Source organism: Vidua macroura, chromosome 11 (genome assembly GCF_024509145.1).
Source record: "Vidua macroura isolate BioBank_ID:100142 chromosome 11, ASM2450914v1, whole genome shotgun sequence".
Classification (NCBI taxonomy): domain Eukaryota; kingdom Metazoa; phylum Chordata; class Aves; order Passeriformes; family Viduidae; genus Vidua; species Vidua macroura.
Window position 1 is genome coordinate 16,079,062 of NC_071581.1, and position 12,461 is coordinate 16,091,522.

Genomic DNA, 12,461 nt, shown 5'->3' on the forward strand with positions numbered 1-12,461 from the left:
AGAGAGGAGGCACAGGCTGCGGCAAGGTGAGAAACTCTGGAAAGTTTTTGTTTATTCACGTCAGAGAACACTCTGTACAAATATGACAGGCAATTTTCTTTCCTTGCAAAAAAAAAAAAAAAAAAGTATAAAAATAATCTTTATATATGAATCAAAAGTTCATTTGCAACTGTAAATTTTTCTCTAGGTATCCTTTTTGAGAGGTCTAACTGGTGGTGGACATGAACACTGGGAAGAAGGGCAAGAGCCAGGCAGTACATGAAGAGCTCGAGCTGCACCAAAGCCACGGAGCCTTGTTAACAGGCAGGACCAAGGGATTCCGGTCAGCTTCCATGTGGAGGGGGGAAAGCTCAGGGACTGGCAGCACACAGGCTGGAAGCTCACCCCTCAGAGAGGTCTCACACCTCAGCTGTCTTGCCAGCAGCAGCTGCCTGCTGCCAAACTAGTGTCCCATTGCTCCTCCCGAGTTCTTCGTGCTTTCCCCAAAAAAGCTGATTTGTTACTGAAGAAATGAACAGTCCTTGTGGAGGAGTCCAATGCAGAATGAGAGGGCCTGAGGAGCCACTCCAGGGACACAGGTCCCAAGCACATGCTCTTCTCACCTCTGCAGGCTCTTCATACTTTACATCCCTTAGTGCTGGTGCTGTAGCTGGTTGTGTGGGTCACAGGCAGTGAGCAGCTACGCAGAGAAATTAAACGTCAGCTGTTTAAGTGCATGGCTAGAAGCTCCGTCTGCAGCAGCCAGCCATGGCCTGGCCTGGCTCTCTGTTCAGCAGTCTGCGGAGCAGGAAAGGCAGGACAGCTGCTTCCACTGTGGTGGCAGGAAGACGTGCAAAACTAAAGACACTCACAGGATCTGACCAAAACCCAAAGTTGGGGCTTGCAAAATACAATACAAATTCCATCAGGACATTTTTACTCTAACTAAACTGCACAAGGTCCCAGCCTGGTACCAGCTGATGATCCTAAAGAAGCCAACAGCAGACCTTTTGTTACAAAGCAATGAAGAAAATCTTGCAGAAAAATGATTCAGAGAAAACATCGCAGTAGGTAAAGACCTGCCACAGGATCAGGAACTGGGAGTGTGGGTATGGGCACTAAGGGAGCAAATTCAAATATACAGAAAACCTGATCCTGAGAGAAAAAAGGGTAAAAAAATCTCACTATTTCGACAACACCTACATAACCTGTCACAGCAAAATACTACTGAATTGTAACTGCTTGGTCACCTTTCAGATAGTTGCAAGTTCAAGTGCAGTGGTTGGAAAAACCCACCTATTTGCAAATATGAGCAGGCTCTGATGTCCCTGGAGTACCTTACAGGTACCAGCTGAAGCAGTCTTATCCTTTGAAACATCTCTTCAGTCAGGCAAAACCAAAAATTAAAAATAAAACCATACTGGCACCTCTGCTTTAGCCCTGTAAAAACAGCACAGCTGCTGGACAAGGAGCTGGAGCCCCTGGGGTTGTGCATCAGAAGGCTGGTGAAAACAGACCCAGCATTCCTGCTGATGCACCAATAGGGAAAGGCTCAGTGCTCCTGGGTCCTACAAGGAGCACTCAGCTCCTGAATCCCACTAGGAGGCACAGCTGGCTAAAAAAAGTGCTTTTTGTAAAACATACTAGCTCGGTCTGAAGTCACTGAAAGAAATAGACACTTTGGTGCCATTTTTTTTTTTTTTTCCTCTTGATGCCTTTCAGAAATAAAACTACCCCAATCTGCAGAAATAAAACTACCCCAATCTGAAGCACTAACACAAAGAAATCTAAGTAACACCCTCCGGGCTTGTGAACTGATCATGGTATTGGGGCTCCTTGTAGCAGCTGGTACCTAGGAGGTGCAAAGTGCCTCTGGGAGTGCAGGAAAAACCAAGGCATGCAGATTGGAGGAAGCTCAGAGAGGCACGTGGGCAAATTCTGCAGGTGAACTGGGAACACTCAAAACACAGACCCTTTGAAGTGAGGCCCAGGATCCAGTGGAGAGATGCGGGGGGAAAGCTGCACGTGCGTCTTGCACGTGCACCAGAGGAAGAAGCAAACTATGGGGAGGCTCCCAGCCTGCAAGTCCACATCTCTTGGTTTGAGTCCATTTGAGAGCATCTCTGAATTACTCGGCCATTGAGCTCTAGCACAAAAGGAATCCAAAAATATATACTTTCCAAAGAGTTACAAAACAGTCCGTGTTTGCAGGGCTCACAGCCGCACTGAGAAGTCAGAGGTTGAGGACAGGCACATCAAAGAGGTCACAAACACCTTCACTCTCATCCAGGTTATAGATGTAGTCGTGATCTCCAGGTGGAGGGGAGAGGCGGAGCAAGGGAGCAAATACTGGGGAAAGAGAAGCCCGGGGTTGGTTACAAAGCTCAGCACTCCCACCCCAGCTGTGAGCTGCCAATGGCACTGAGCAGCGCAGCCACCTCACAGGAACAGTCTTTGAGGTCGCTTCAGTCAGCCTCACAGAACTGAAGAGACTCTTGGCTCTCACACCTCTCTCAGGAACTGGCAGGACAGCAAGAACTGAGTCTGTGTCCAGAGCCCAGAAAAGATGAGGGCGAGTCTGCAGTCACAAGGCTGCCAGCTGGGTAAAGTCACACAGCATAGTCTTCCTCCCAGGAAGGCCACACCATGATAGGAGACTCTGAGACTCACCTTCAGATGACATCAGCTCTTCCAGCAGCTCAGAGTTCACACATTCTGGGGAAGAGACAAGCATGGTAGCAAAACAGTCTGCTCTCCTGGTCTGCTCCTGAGTAGTTCCCCACTTTCCCCACCCTTGTTATCCCTTCTCTGGCTAAGGCACAGCATGTGCAGCAGGCAGTGAAAGGAAGCTTGTGCTTAAAAGAGATAAAACCATGTAGTAAAAGTAATTCCAGCACAAAAACACTATGAGAGAACTCCAGCTTCTGTGGCTTAGATTGCACAGCCTTAAAGCAGCTGCCCGTGCCAGGGCAACATTACTGGGATCACACAGAGGATGAGAGGCTGCATGGAATGTGCTGCAAGGACCGTTCCTCTGAGCTCTGCAGTGCTGCTCTCCTCCAGTCCTGAGTGTTGCCTCTGTAGCTGTGGACTCTGTTTTGTCCTTTGCTCCTGGATTTTTTATCTTCCCCCTCCAAACTGGGAAGAATACTCCATAAAACCACATACTTTACCATAGACAGTAAACATCTCCTTTACAATCCACATAGTGACACAGTAGAGTTACTTTGGGTAAGTTAGATCTCCTACACGGCTGGGGCTTTGCAGCAGTTTATATCTCACATTGTGAACTCAAACTTACTTTTCAGATGTACTTAGACATCATCAAGACTTCATCCACTATCTGCAGCAGAGGTGCTGGGCAAGGAGGAAGGATGTTCTCCAGGCTGACTGTGGAGCCCAGGGCTAAGAGCACACAGATTGGAGACTCACATGCGTCTGTGTCTGGGTCTGTGGGGATTTTTACCCAAAGGCAGCACCTTCACAAAGCATCTGCTACAGCATGAAACTAGGGTCAGCTGTTGTACATCTCCTGTGACCACCACTGAAGTGCTTGGGTGTACTTGGCCCTGCCTGGCTGTGGAGCTACAAAGTATTTGGCCAGCAGTGAAGAGAAATAAATGTACTGATAAAGTTTCCCAGTTTAGGTTTATGTCAGACCAAATTCCTTCACCTTTTCTGCTGTTAACCCAGAGTCTGTTCCACCATTAAGCAGCAACCCACAGATATTCCTTGGGCAGAGTCAGAATTCCAAACACAAGTAACATCTCCCTCCCCTACTGCTCCAAAATTACTAGCTCCTCCACCACCACCACTGAGAAGTATTTTGAAGAGAGAACACTATCTCCTCAGATTATTTGCTTGGATTAGCTTTAGGCAGCTAAAGCTGAAACAAGACTTAGCAGGGATTTTTCTTTTCCATACTGCTGACAAGCTGAAGGAGGAGCATGGAAAGGCCGAACATGGATTAGCGTCGGCATGGGGACAGGAAAGCCCTTGCTGCTGCGCTGCAGGCAAGATCTAAGAGAGGTTGCTGGAAACATGGAGACAGAAAAATACATACAGAAACCAGTCATTTTAAGAATGTCTAACTACTCTTTAGCAAAGGGCCAGCAGCCACCAATGACCACAAGCACCTTACAAAACCACATCCACAAAATAATCCAAAAGGGAGCAAATCAAACTAATTGTCCCTTTTCTGTGGATAGATGGGCACAGAAAAAAAGCTGTGGTCAGGGAATGAACGTACCTCTCATTGGATCAAACATCTCTGACAGCTCTTTGGGAAGTTCCAGTACTGCAAATACAACAAACCAGATGGTTTGGATCATTACATGAAGAGTCTGAAATGCTTTACAGCAGAATCACCCATAAACCTACTGTGCTCCTTAGACACCCAAATCATCCAGAAATTCTGTTCCCACACTCCGTGTCAGATATTTCTGCTGCAATGACAAGCAACAAAACACTTGAGCGCCACTACTTTAAAATAAACTTGTAGGAGCCCTGGGACATGAACATGTTATCACAGTCAGCAGCTGTGTCTGTAAACCTCACCCAGTACACTGCCTTGATTACCTTGTGTAGGATGAGGACATGCCTTTGGAGAGGCAGAGTGATAAGATATATGCACATCCAAGGCCTAATTCCACAACCAAGATGACTCCACAGCTCATGCCTCTCTGAGACATGCCAGCAGCAGAGGTGAAAAAAACACTGAGTGAGCTGCGTTTGAATAAGATTTCTTCTTCTAACCATAACCCAACCTCGAGTGTTTCTGCAGGCAAGTTGGGCTTCAAAACATTCCAGCAGTGTGGCTTACCTAGAGGATGCTTTTCTCTCCTTGGGCCAGCCTGCCATTTCCTGGCATAAAGCTCCAGGATTCCTTTTTTAAAGCACATCAAGGAGCTCCCCAAATATATACTGCAGGGTCACTAAGAACACAAGATCACTAAAGACAGATGAAGTATTCCTGAGCAAAGGAGGAAAAGGAAGACAAGAGCTCTCCTAATACAGAAAACTCCCCGAGTTACAAAGGTGCTCTCAGTGGTGGCTGAAAATTCTGTAGCTTCAAGCAGTCTCAAAAACACGACCTTACTCTACAGAAAGGTTTGAAAGGGAATAACCCTACATGCAACAGCAGAGACGTGTGTCATGAGGGTGTCCCTCGCAGATTTTCTAGTACTGATGTCACAGAAAGCAGCAGGACACTAGACAAGACACAGTCACCTTGTCACCATGTTTCCTGGCAGCCTCACAGGGCAATGCCTACTCATCCTTTGCAGACTCTGGCTGACAGCAAAGGCAGAATGGAGTTCAGCTCCTTCCTCCAGGCCCAGCAGCCTTTCCCTCACTCCCAGCAGCAGGATTTTGGAGCAACACATGAAACAAGCAGCATACTCACCTCCTGTGGGGTCAGGCTTGATGGGCTCAAAGGAGGTAGAAGTGCCGGGCAGGACGGAGCTGCTGTCCAGCGAGGCTGAGGACTGCAGCAGCTGCGTGTCCAACGCCGCCGGCTGGCCCTCGAAGTCACCACTGCCCTTGGACTCTGCTGCCGGGACATCGCACTCTGGGAACAGCCACAGACACACCCAGGAATGTCATCTCCCACCAGCCCAAAGGCAGCTGCAGCACACACTCAGCCCTCGCTGGCAGTGCTGGCCAGGCAGCTGCACAGGGAGACGCTTTCCTGCTTTCCTCCAGGTCCATATTTGGACATATTTCCTGCTGATCAATGAACCTGCATGACCAGCTTCTCCCCTACAGCTGCTCGTACCGGTTGGCACTACCTGCTAAAGCCAAGTGCCTGATCTCCCTGAGCACGGCCAGTCCCACTAACCAAGGCCAAAGGAAGGGCAGCAAAGGCAGCGATGCCCCTTTGCCAGGAGCTCTCAACACTGCACATCCGAGGTCCAGCCCCAACAGAGCCAAGGAATGTACCCTGCTCTACCAGCCACCAGCCTGTTTCTGCCTCCTGTAGCTCCCTCTCACCTGTGCCTGCGTTTTTCTGTGTGGGAGGCCCATGGTCCTGAGTGCTGGTGGGTGTTGGTGTGGAGGGCTGGGTGCTGCTGGGAACAGAGGCCTCCTGGAAGTGGGTGAGTGGTGGGATTTGCAGTTTCGAGGGTGCAGCTGCCTGGCACTGAATGAGGTCTTCAGGGGGAGGGACAGGGAGTACGACAGGAGGAGAGCTCCAAGTATCTTTGTTTACTAGGAGAACATCAATGGGACCACTTGTGCTCTTCAGGTGGATCTGGTATTTCTTCTGTCCATTTAAGCCCTGAAAAAAATCAAAAGCAAAACACAGACTTACATTAAAAACCATTTTTAAATAGCATATCAATTTTCCACAGGCAAAACATACATGTACAGGCACACACACAGAGCCCCTGCAATCTGCCCATAAATTTCTCACTCACCTCAGGGACAGGAACCTCCAGACGTGTGCCAGATGGGGCTCGGATCACGAGGAGGGTGTCTCCTGTGAAAACAGAAGCAGTCAGGGCTCCTGGGCACAAGCTGTTGTGATGTTAATTAAGCACTGGTGAAGAGCCCCTCCTCAACGCCCCCCCCTCCTGGCAATCCTCCATGGAAGGAAGACATCTACACCCCAAGCACATCATACAGTTCCTAATGTGCCAACGGCCCAGGGCACAAAGAACCTGTAAAGCTTCTCCCAGTGCAACCCTGAAGTTTTTTAGCAGTGTCCTTATCAAGACTAATTTCATTTTCCTTGGAAGAACTGGCTTAAATCCACTCTTAAGAACACTGAATCCTAAGGGAAGTATCCTTCATTCTGCTGTCACAAGCTTCTGGATATGAATTAGGAACAAAAGAACTGCACTGCCAGCAGAGAGATGGGGTTGAACCAGGCTCAGAGCCAGGCTGCCAACCTCAGGCTGGTGTCCCAACACCCGAAAGAACACTCCCCAGTCTCTATTGGCCAGAGCTGCCTTAGTTGGACTGGATCCTCCACAGAGTCCAGCGCACGTGGGGCTGGAAGCCAGGCTGACAGCATCCTTCCTTTCCAAGTTCTGCAGCTCCTTAAGACCTGCACCCTAATAACTCAACAGTCACAGGCAAGCAGCTCCCAGCCCATATCTGGGTTTAGAGAAACATGAACAGAGAAATAACAGAGCTGTGAATATCTGACATATTTAGATCAAGCAGCTTGCAGCCTTCACTTTGAATGTTTAAGCTTTAGTGTGGTTAATATCCACAATTTCCCAGTATTCTGATTAAGCTTCACATGGTAATTGACACAGAAAATCCCCAGAGTGATGAGAGTGGACAGCAGAAAAGCACATCCCTTAACTTCAGGCTGGCAATCAAAAGTCAGATCAGCAAAAGGTAAAAGGATTAAAAACAACGTGGGATTTGTCAATTGGATGGGACTTGTTTAACAAACCTGCACTTAAGAAAAATGTGAAAAACATTTAAAATGCATTATAAAGCTCAAAGACAGCTCAAGCTGTAAGACCTGTTAGTTTCAAAGTCAGGTGCTAGGTTTCTATCTCCTTTGATAAGTATGTCCCAAATACTTGTACAAAACAGCACCCAGTAAGTTTCCACTTCCTTTTTGAATCTGCAAGTGCAAAATGCATCACAGCAACAGATGCAGAAATTAGGTTTCCCAGTCACTAAAAACTGACATACTCTTACTTCTTTCTTTTTTAAATTGATCTCTATTTAACAAGAGTCCAAGAGTGGAAATTTTGGAGCAAGCAAGTTCAATAGCAGTCAATTAGAAAAACCAACAGCTGAAAATCAGCCTGCACCACAGTTTGAGAACACAAGTGGTCCACCAAAGAACCTCTGTAAGACTCAGGTGTTCAGGAGAGGAAAAAGAGCCATATAAGGCATATTCATACAGGAAAACTGGGCAAGCAATGGAAAACCATGGATTAAAACCTCCATTTTAGAGGGAACTGACACCTACCCTCAGTAAGATCTAATCTCTGCATGTTTTGGTGAGGTCTGACCTCAAACACAAAGTGGTTTACAAAAACCAGGTGCAATGAAATGCAAAACACTCAACCAGCCAAGCAATGAGCTGTCTGCTGGTCTCCAGTAAACTCTTCCAGACTGTTACAAGTGATCTGGCCCCCAGCACTGTCAAACTGAAAACACAATCCCTGCCCCCAGAAGTGCAGCTTCAACCAGAAGAGACAGTAAAGCCAAGGGGGTGGCGATGATGCAGCCGTTACACCAGCAGGAACTTGGTGAACGAGGAAAACACAAAGGCAGCGACAGCAAACAGAGGAGCTGATGAAGTACAGGGTGAGAGGAGTGCTTGGAGGAGATGAGGAGAGCCAGACACAGGTGAGATTATGCATGGTTGGAGGCAGCCAGGATAAACAGCTTCAATCTCTGCAGCAACCAAGCAGAAGCAGGTTGCCATGTCAGAAGAGGTCAGGCACCCACTGAAGCAGAAAGGAGCTGCGACTCCACTACAGCTGGGAAGAGCAGTTCATGTACTGAGGCTGCCTCACTGCCTGCTGGCCACCAGGCGTTCATCTGGTCTTCGACATCTGGTCTAATGACATCTGTCATTAGAACTGGCAGCAGAAGAAACAAAGACTCCTGTGGGTTTTCTTCACTTTTGCCCAGAGACAGAACACAGGACTTTTGATACAGGCCCCCCACAACTTTAGGAATGAAGGGAGTGAGGGCAGAGCAAGTGGTGCATTCCCTTCTGTCCTCTACTGTCCCCTTCCTGCATACTTGTTGGCAGGGGAAATGATGTAGCTGATGGACCACCTTTAATACTGTTTCCCTGCTTACACCATGGTTTCTACTGTGAAATAAAATGTTTCCTCTCATTTAGAACATTGCCCACCCAAGCCCTTAATATTAAGGGCTTCTAACATAACACACATACACCCACACAGTGAAAACTAGCAAGAAGACTTCCTTAGGAGCAGCACCTCTATTCCTTTAAGCACAATTAAAATATATGGCCTGTCCCCTTTAATGGAGACAATAAAGCTATAACTCAGTGGTACACAAACCCAGGACAGCATCAGAGCTGACATTACATTTCACTTGATGCTGTTGGAGAAAGGAGAGCAGCTGGGACAGACTGACAGGCCTGCAGCATCACATCTTTACAATGGAGCACCTCATTGAAAATGAGCATTTCCTCACCTGTGAAGCACTTGCAGATATCTTCATGTGTCACATAGGCTAATGTTCCCAAGGTTAAGGAGAAAGGCTGCAGCTTCCTGCACAGACAGGGAGCTCAAAGGGCACCTGGTGTTTCCTTCCTGAGCACAAGGAACACCATTCCCAGAAGGCTCTCCCTTGCCACACTCTGAAGTGGTCTGCAGGTGAGGTCTGCAAGCTCCATGCCCATCGGAGCTGACATCCTGAGATAGTTAAGCCACAAGAGCTGCTCTGCACTCAGGAAAGTGGCACCTGTGACTCAGAAAGAAGCACTTTTCTCACTGTGGTAAACATTACTATGTTTTTCACTTCCAAAAGCCAGAGAAGCTGGATGCAGAGAAAAGCAGGTCTCCAGGCTGGACAGTTACCCTAATTTCAAACCAAGGTGCTGCCTTTTGACCCTTTCAGTGCAGCTTCTCCAGCAGCAACAGGTCAGCACCCACCAAGCCCTCAAGTCTCTGCTTCCCAGCCCAGCAAGTGAACACGGAGACAGAGCCATCAGTTCACACAAAGGATATCGACTGTTCTGCATGTCTTCTGTAACATTTTTGATGCTCTGCTGAACCCACATCTTCTGCTGCTCCAGCTCCTGTTCCCGCTGCTCCAAGTCCTCAATGTCTGCCTTCAGCTCAATCAGTTTGTGAGCTATTTCACGTGTGTTGCAGCCAGGACCCACCCCCCTGGGTAAAGCAAAAATGGGTGAGATATATCAGCCTCTGGAGGCACCCAGACCAACCCCAACCTCTCTGCCAGCCTCTTATTCCCACCTGTGTCAAACATCAATGTCAGATTGCCTGGAAAGCTGTGTCTGTACCTACTCTAGATCCCCACTTCCCACCATAGCAATGCTAGGTACACCTTTCTACTTCCCAGTCTAGGAGGACTCTTCCCCACCTCCAGTGCCATGACAAGTATCTTTTCTAGACCAATGCAGTGCAAATATTTAGTTTGTACCAAAATAACACCTTTGCTGTAAGAGAGACACCATACATACTTCAGCTTTCCCCACTGTGCCATCAGCACAGCCCAGCTGGGGGAGGCAAGAGCATGGACGACTGAGGAACCTCCCTCTGCACACAGCATTTTAATCCCACTGTCACTTAAACCTGCACTAGGAGGGACCTGTGAACAATTTAGACCATCTCTACCACTCACTTCCACTGGATACTGTTCTTGGACTTCTTCTCAATCAACCCAATGCCTTCCAGGACATTCGTGATATCGTAGATCCGTCGCTTCTGTCGCACAGCCAAGGTATCTGCAGCCTGAAAAAGGTTAAGACACTTAATTCCAAACTCTCAGTCATGTTTAGCTCCTTCCTGCCTGGCAGATTAACTCCTGGCCAAGTACTTTGCTCCTCATTTCATACCTCTCCCGTTCCAGCGTTTCAAGTTACACAGCCATGTTCTTGATCTCATATGACCATGAGAAAAAGTCACTCATTCTTCTTTTTTTCATACCCCACAGCCTCCCCACTAAACACAAACCAAATTCCAGCACTCCTGCTCGCAGTGGATCCAAAAATCACCATTCTCCAGTAGCAAAGCAGTGCTAGAGCATAATAGTTCAGCAGCCTAAAAATTTAGTGCTCTCTCGAGGTAGAGATGGAGATGGGAAGGGGAATGCTGAGAGCTGTCTGTGCAACACTTCAGTGAAATCAACATTCACGAGGTCTTTTCTAAAGCTGATCTGACGCCACTTGACAAAGAATCAATATCTTTTCAAGAGATTCCTCTGTTTGAATGACATGACTCCAGGTGGAGAGTAACCTTGAGCACACCTGGGGCTTCCCTGCCTTGCTCATATAACCCTTTTCCCCTCAGGTTTCAGGATTTGAGGAATGGCACTATTTCCACTACCACACGGCAACCTGCACCAGCAAGAGTTAATGTGTGCACAGCCAGGACCAACAATGTCAGTGGCAGTGCAGACACAGCAGGTCAACACAGTAACCATGTCTCTGTCACCTCCCAGTGACAGGCCAGGACTTTGGAGATCCTACACCACACAACTACATAAATCACACTGACTAACACCAATTTCCTTAATGGACATTTGAAGAAGAAAAATATTGTCAAATCCAATGAGAAAACAATTTGGCACAGGCATGGAGCCAGGAAACTCCTCCAGCCCTGCATTATTGGGACTTTCTGACACTTGTCTCTCTCACACACATGCCCACATAAGAGATGCTTATATAAACCACAGCAAAAGAACTTCCCCTACAGGAAAGGCCAGAGATTAAGTACTATACATTGACAGTGTTACTTCCTCTAGGTGAAGATCTTAAAATGCAGAAGCAAGACGATTTCACACAGCACTTCTCCACTGCCTAAAGGCATGGGGAACAACCTCTGGCAGGTGACTCTGACCACACTCCTCATCCTGGTGTGTGCCAGGAGGGTTAAGTGCAGTACAGACAGTTTCTATAGGTATGTGTTTCTGTAGATGTCTGAGGCTTTGGTGCCAGTGATCAAGTACAGGGTAAGAACACAGAAGAGAACAAGGTGATCAAACGGTTCTGCAACTGAAGCACACAAAGACCTGCAATGTATGGCAAAGTCCTGGCGAAAGAAGAGTGCCCGGGACAACCCGATGGGGTGGGGAGAAGGGCTGGGAAAGAGGAGCAGGCAAGGGTGTCAGGTCGGCCAATGCAGAGCCCTCGGTGTACGGCCGGCAGCTCTGCCGCACCCCCAAGAACCCCCGCTTTCCGTGCACCTAAAAACAGAGGATCAGTACGGCTGGAAAAGCCCTCCATGATCATCGATCCCAGCCCCTAAACCCCACCACTGAACCATGTTCCTAAGCACCACATCCACACACCTTTTGAGAAGGGACAGTGTCTCCACCGCTGCCCTGGGCAGCCCATTCCACCAGTGCCTCAGCACTCTTGCCGTGAAGAAATTTTTTCCTGGAATCCAATCTAAACCACCTGCTGCACCGGGCGCTGCCATGTCCCCGTTCTCCCCCTCCAAACCTGCTCCAGCCGCCGAAGGACCGGTCCCGCCGGAGCCCCGCTCTCCCGGCGGCCGCTCCCTCCGAGCCCTACCCCGGGGCGGCGGAGCCCTCGCCCCCCGCCGGCTGCCCCCGCACCAGCTTGAGGTCGAGCACGCCGTCCTTGGCCTCCTGCAGCAGCGACACGAACTTGGTGGTCAGCAGCCCCAGGCTCTTCTCGTGCCGGCTGGGCGCGCCCGCAGCCCCGCTGCCACCCCCGGGGGGCTGCGCCCCGCACTCCGCCATCTGCCCGCCGCCGCCGCCGGCTCCGGGGCCGCGCATCCGCTTCCGGGCCGCGGGGCTCCCCGGGAACCTCCGGGGCGGGG

General features: G+C 49.0%; 1 protein-coding gene across 2 annotated transcripts; it reads right to left on the reverse strand.

Annotated features, from left to right (window-relative positions):
• Positions 1-26: 26 nt before the first annotated feature.
• E2F4 (E2F transcription factor 4) lies at positions 27-12,417 on the reverse strand. 2 transcript variants are annotated; one of them, XM_053987129.1, is made up of 10 exons: positions 12,235-12,417; positions 10,297-10,406; positions 9,658-9,821; positions 9,124-9,165; positions 6,396-6,457; positions 5,971-6,256; positions 5,384-5,548; positions 4,229-4,276; positions 2,650-2,694; positions 27-2,328 (listed from the first exon to the last, which is right to left on the reverse strand). In XM_053987129.1, the coding sequence occupies exons 1-10, from the start codon at positions 12,415-12,417 to the stop codon at positions 2,213-2,215; spliced, it is 1,221 nt and encodes a 406-aa protein (XP_053843104.1). In that variant the 3' UTR covers positions 27-2,212. The 2 variants fall into 2 exon arrangements, with proteins under 2 accessions (XP_053843104.1, XP_053843105.1); XM_053987130.1 differs by lacking the exon at positions 4,229-4,276.
• Between the last annotated feature and the right edge of the window lie 44 nt (positions 12,418-12,461).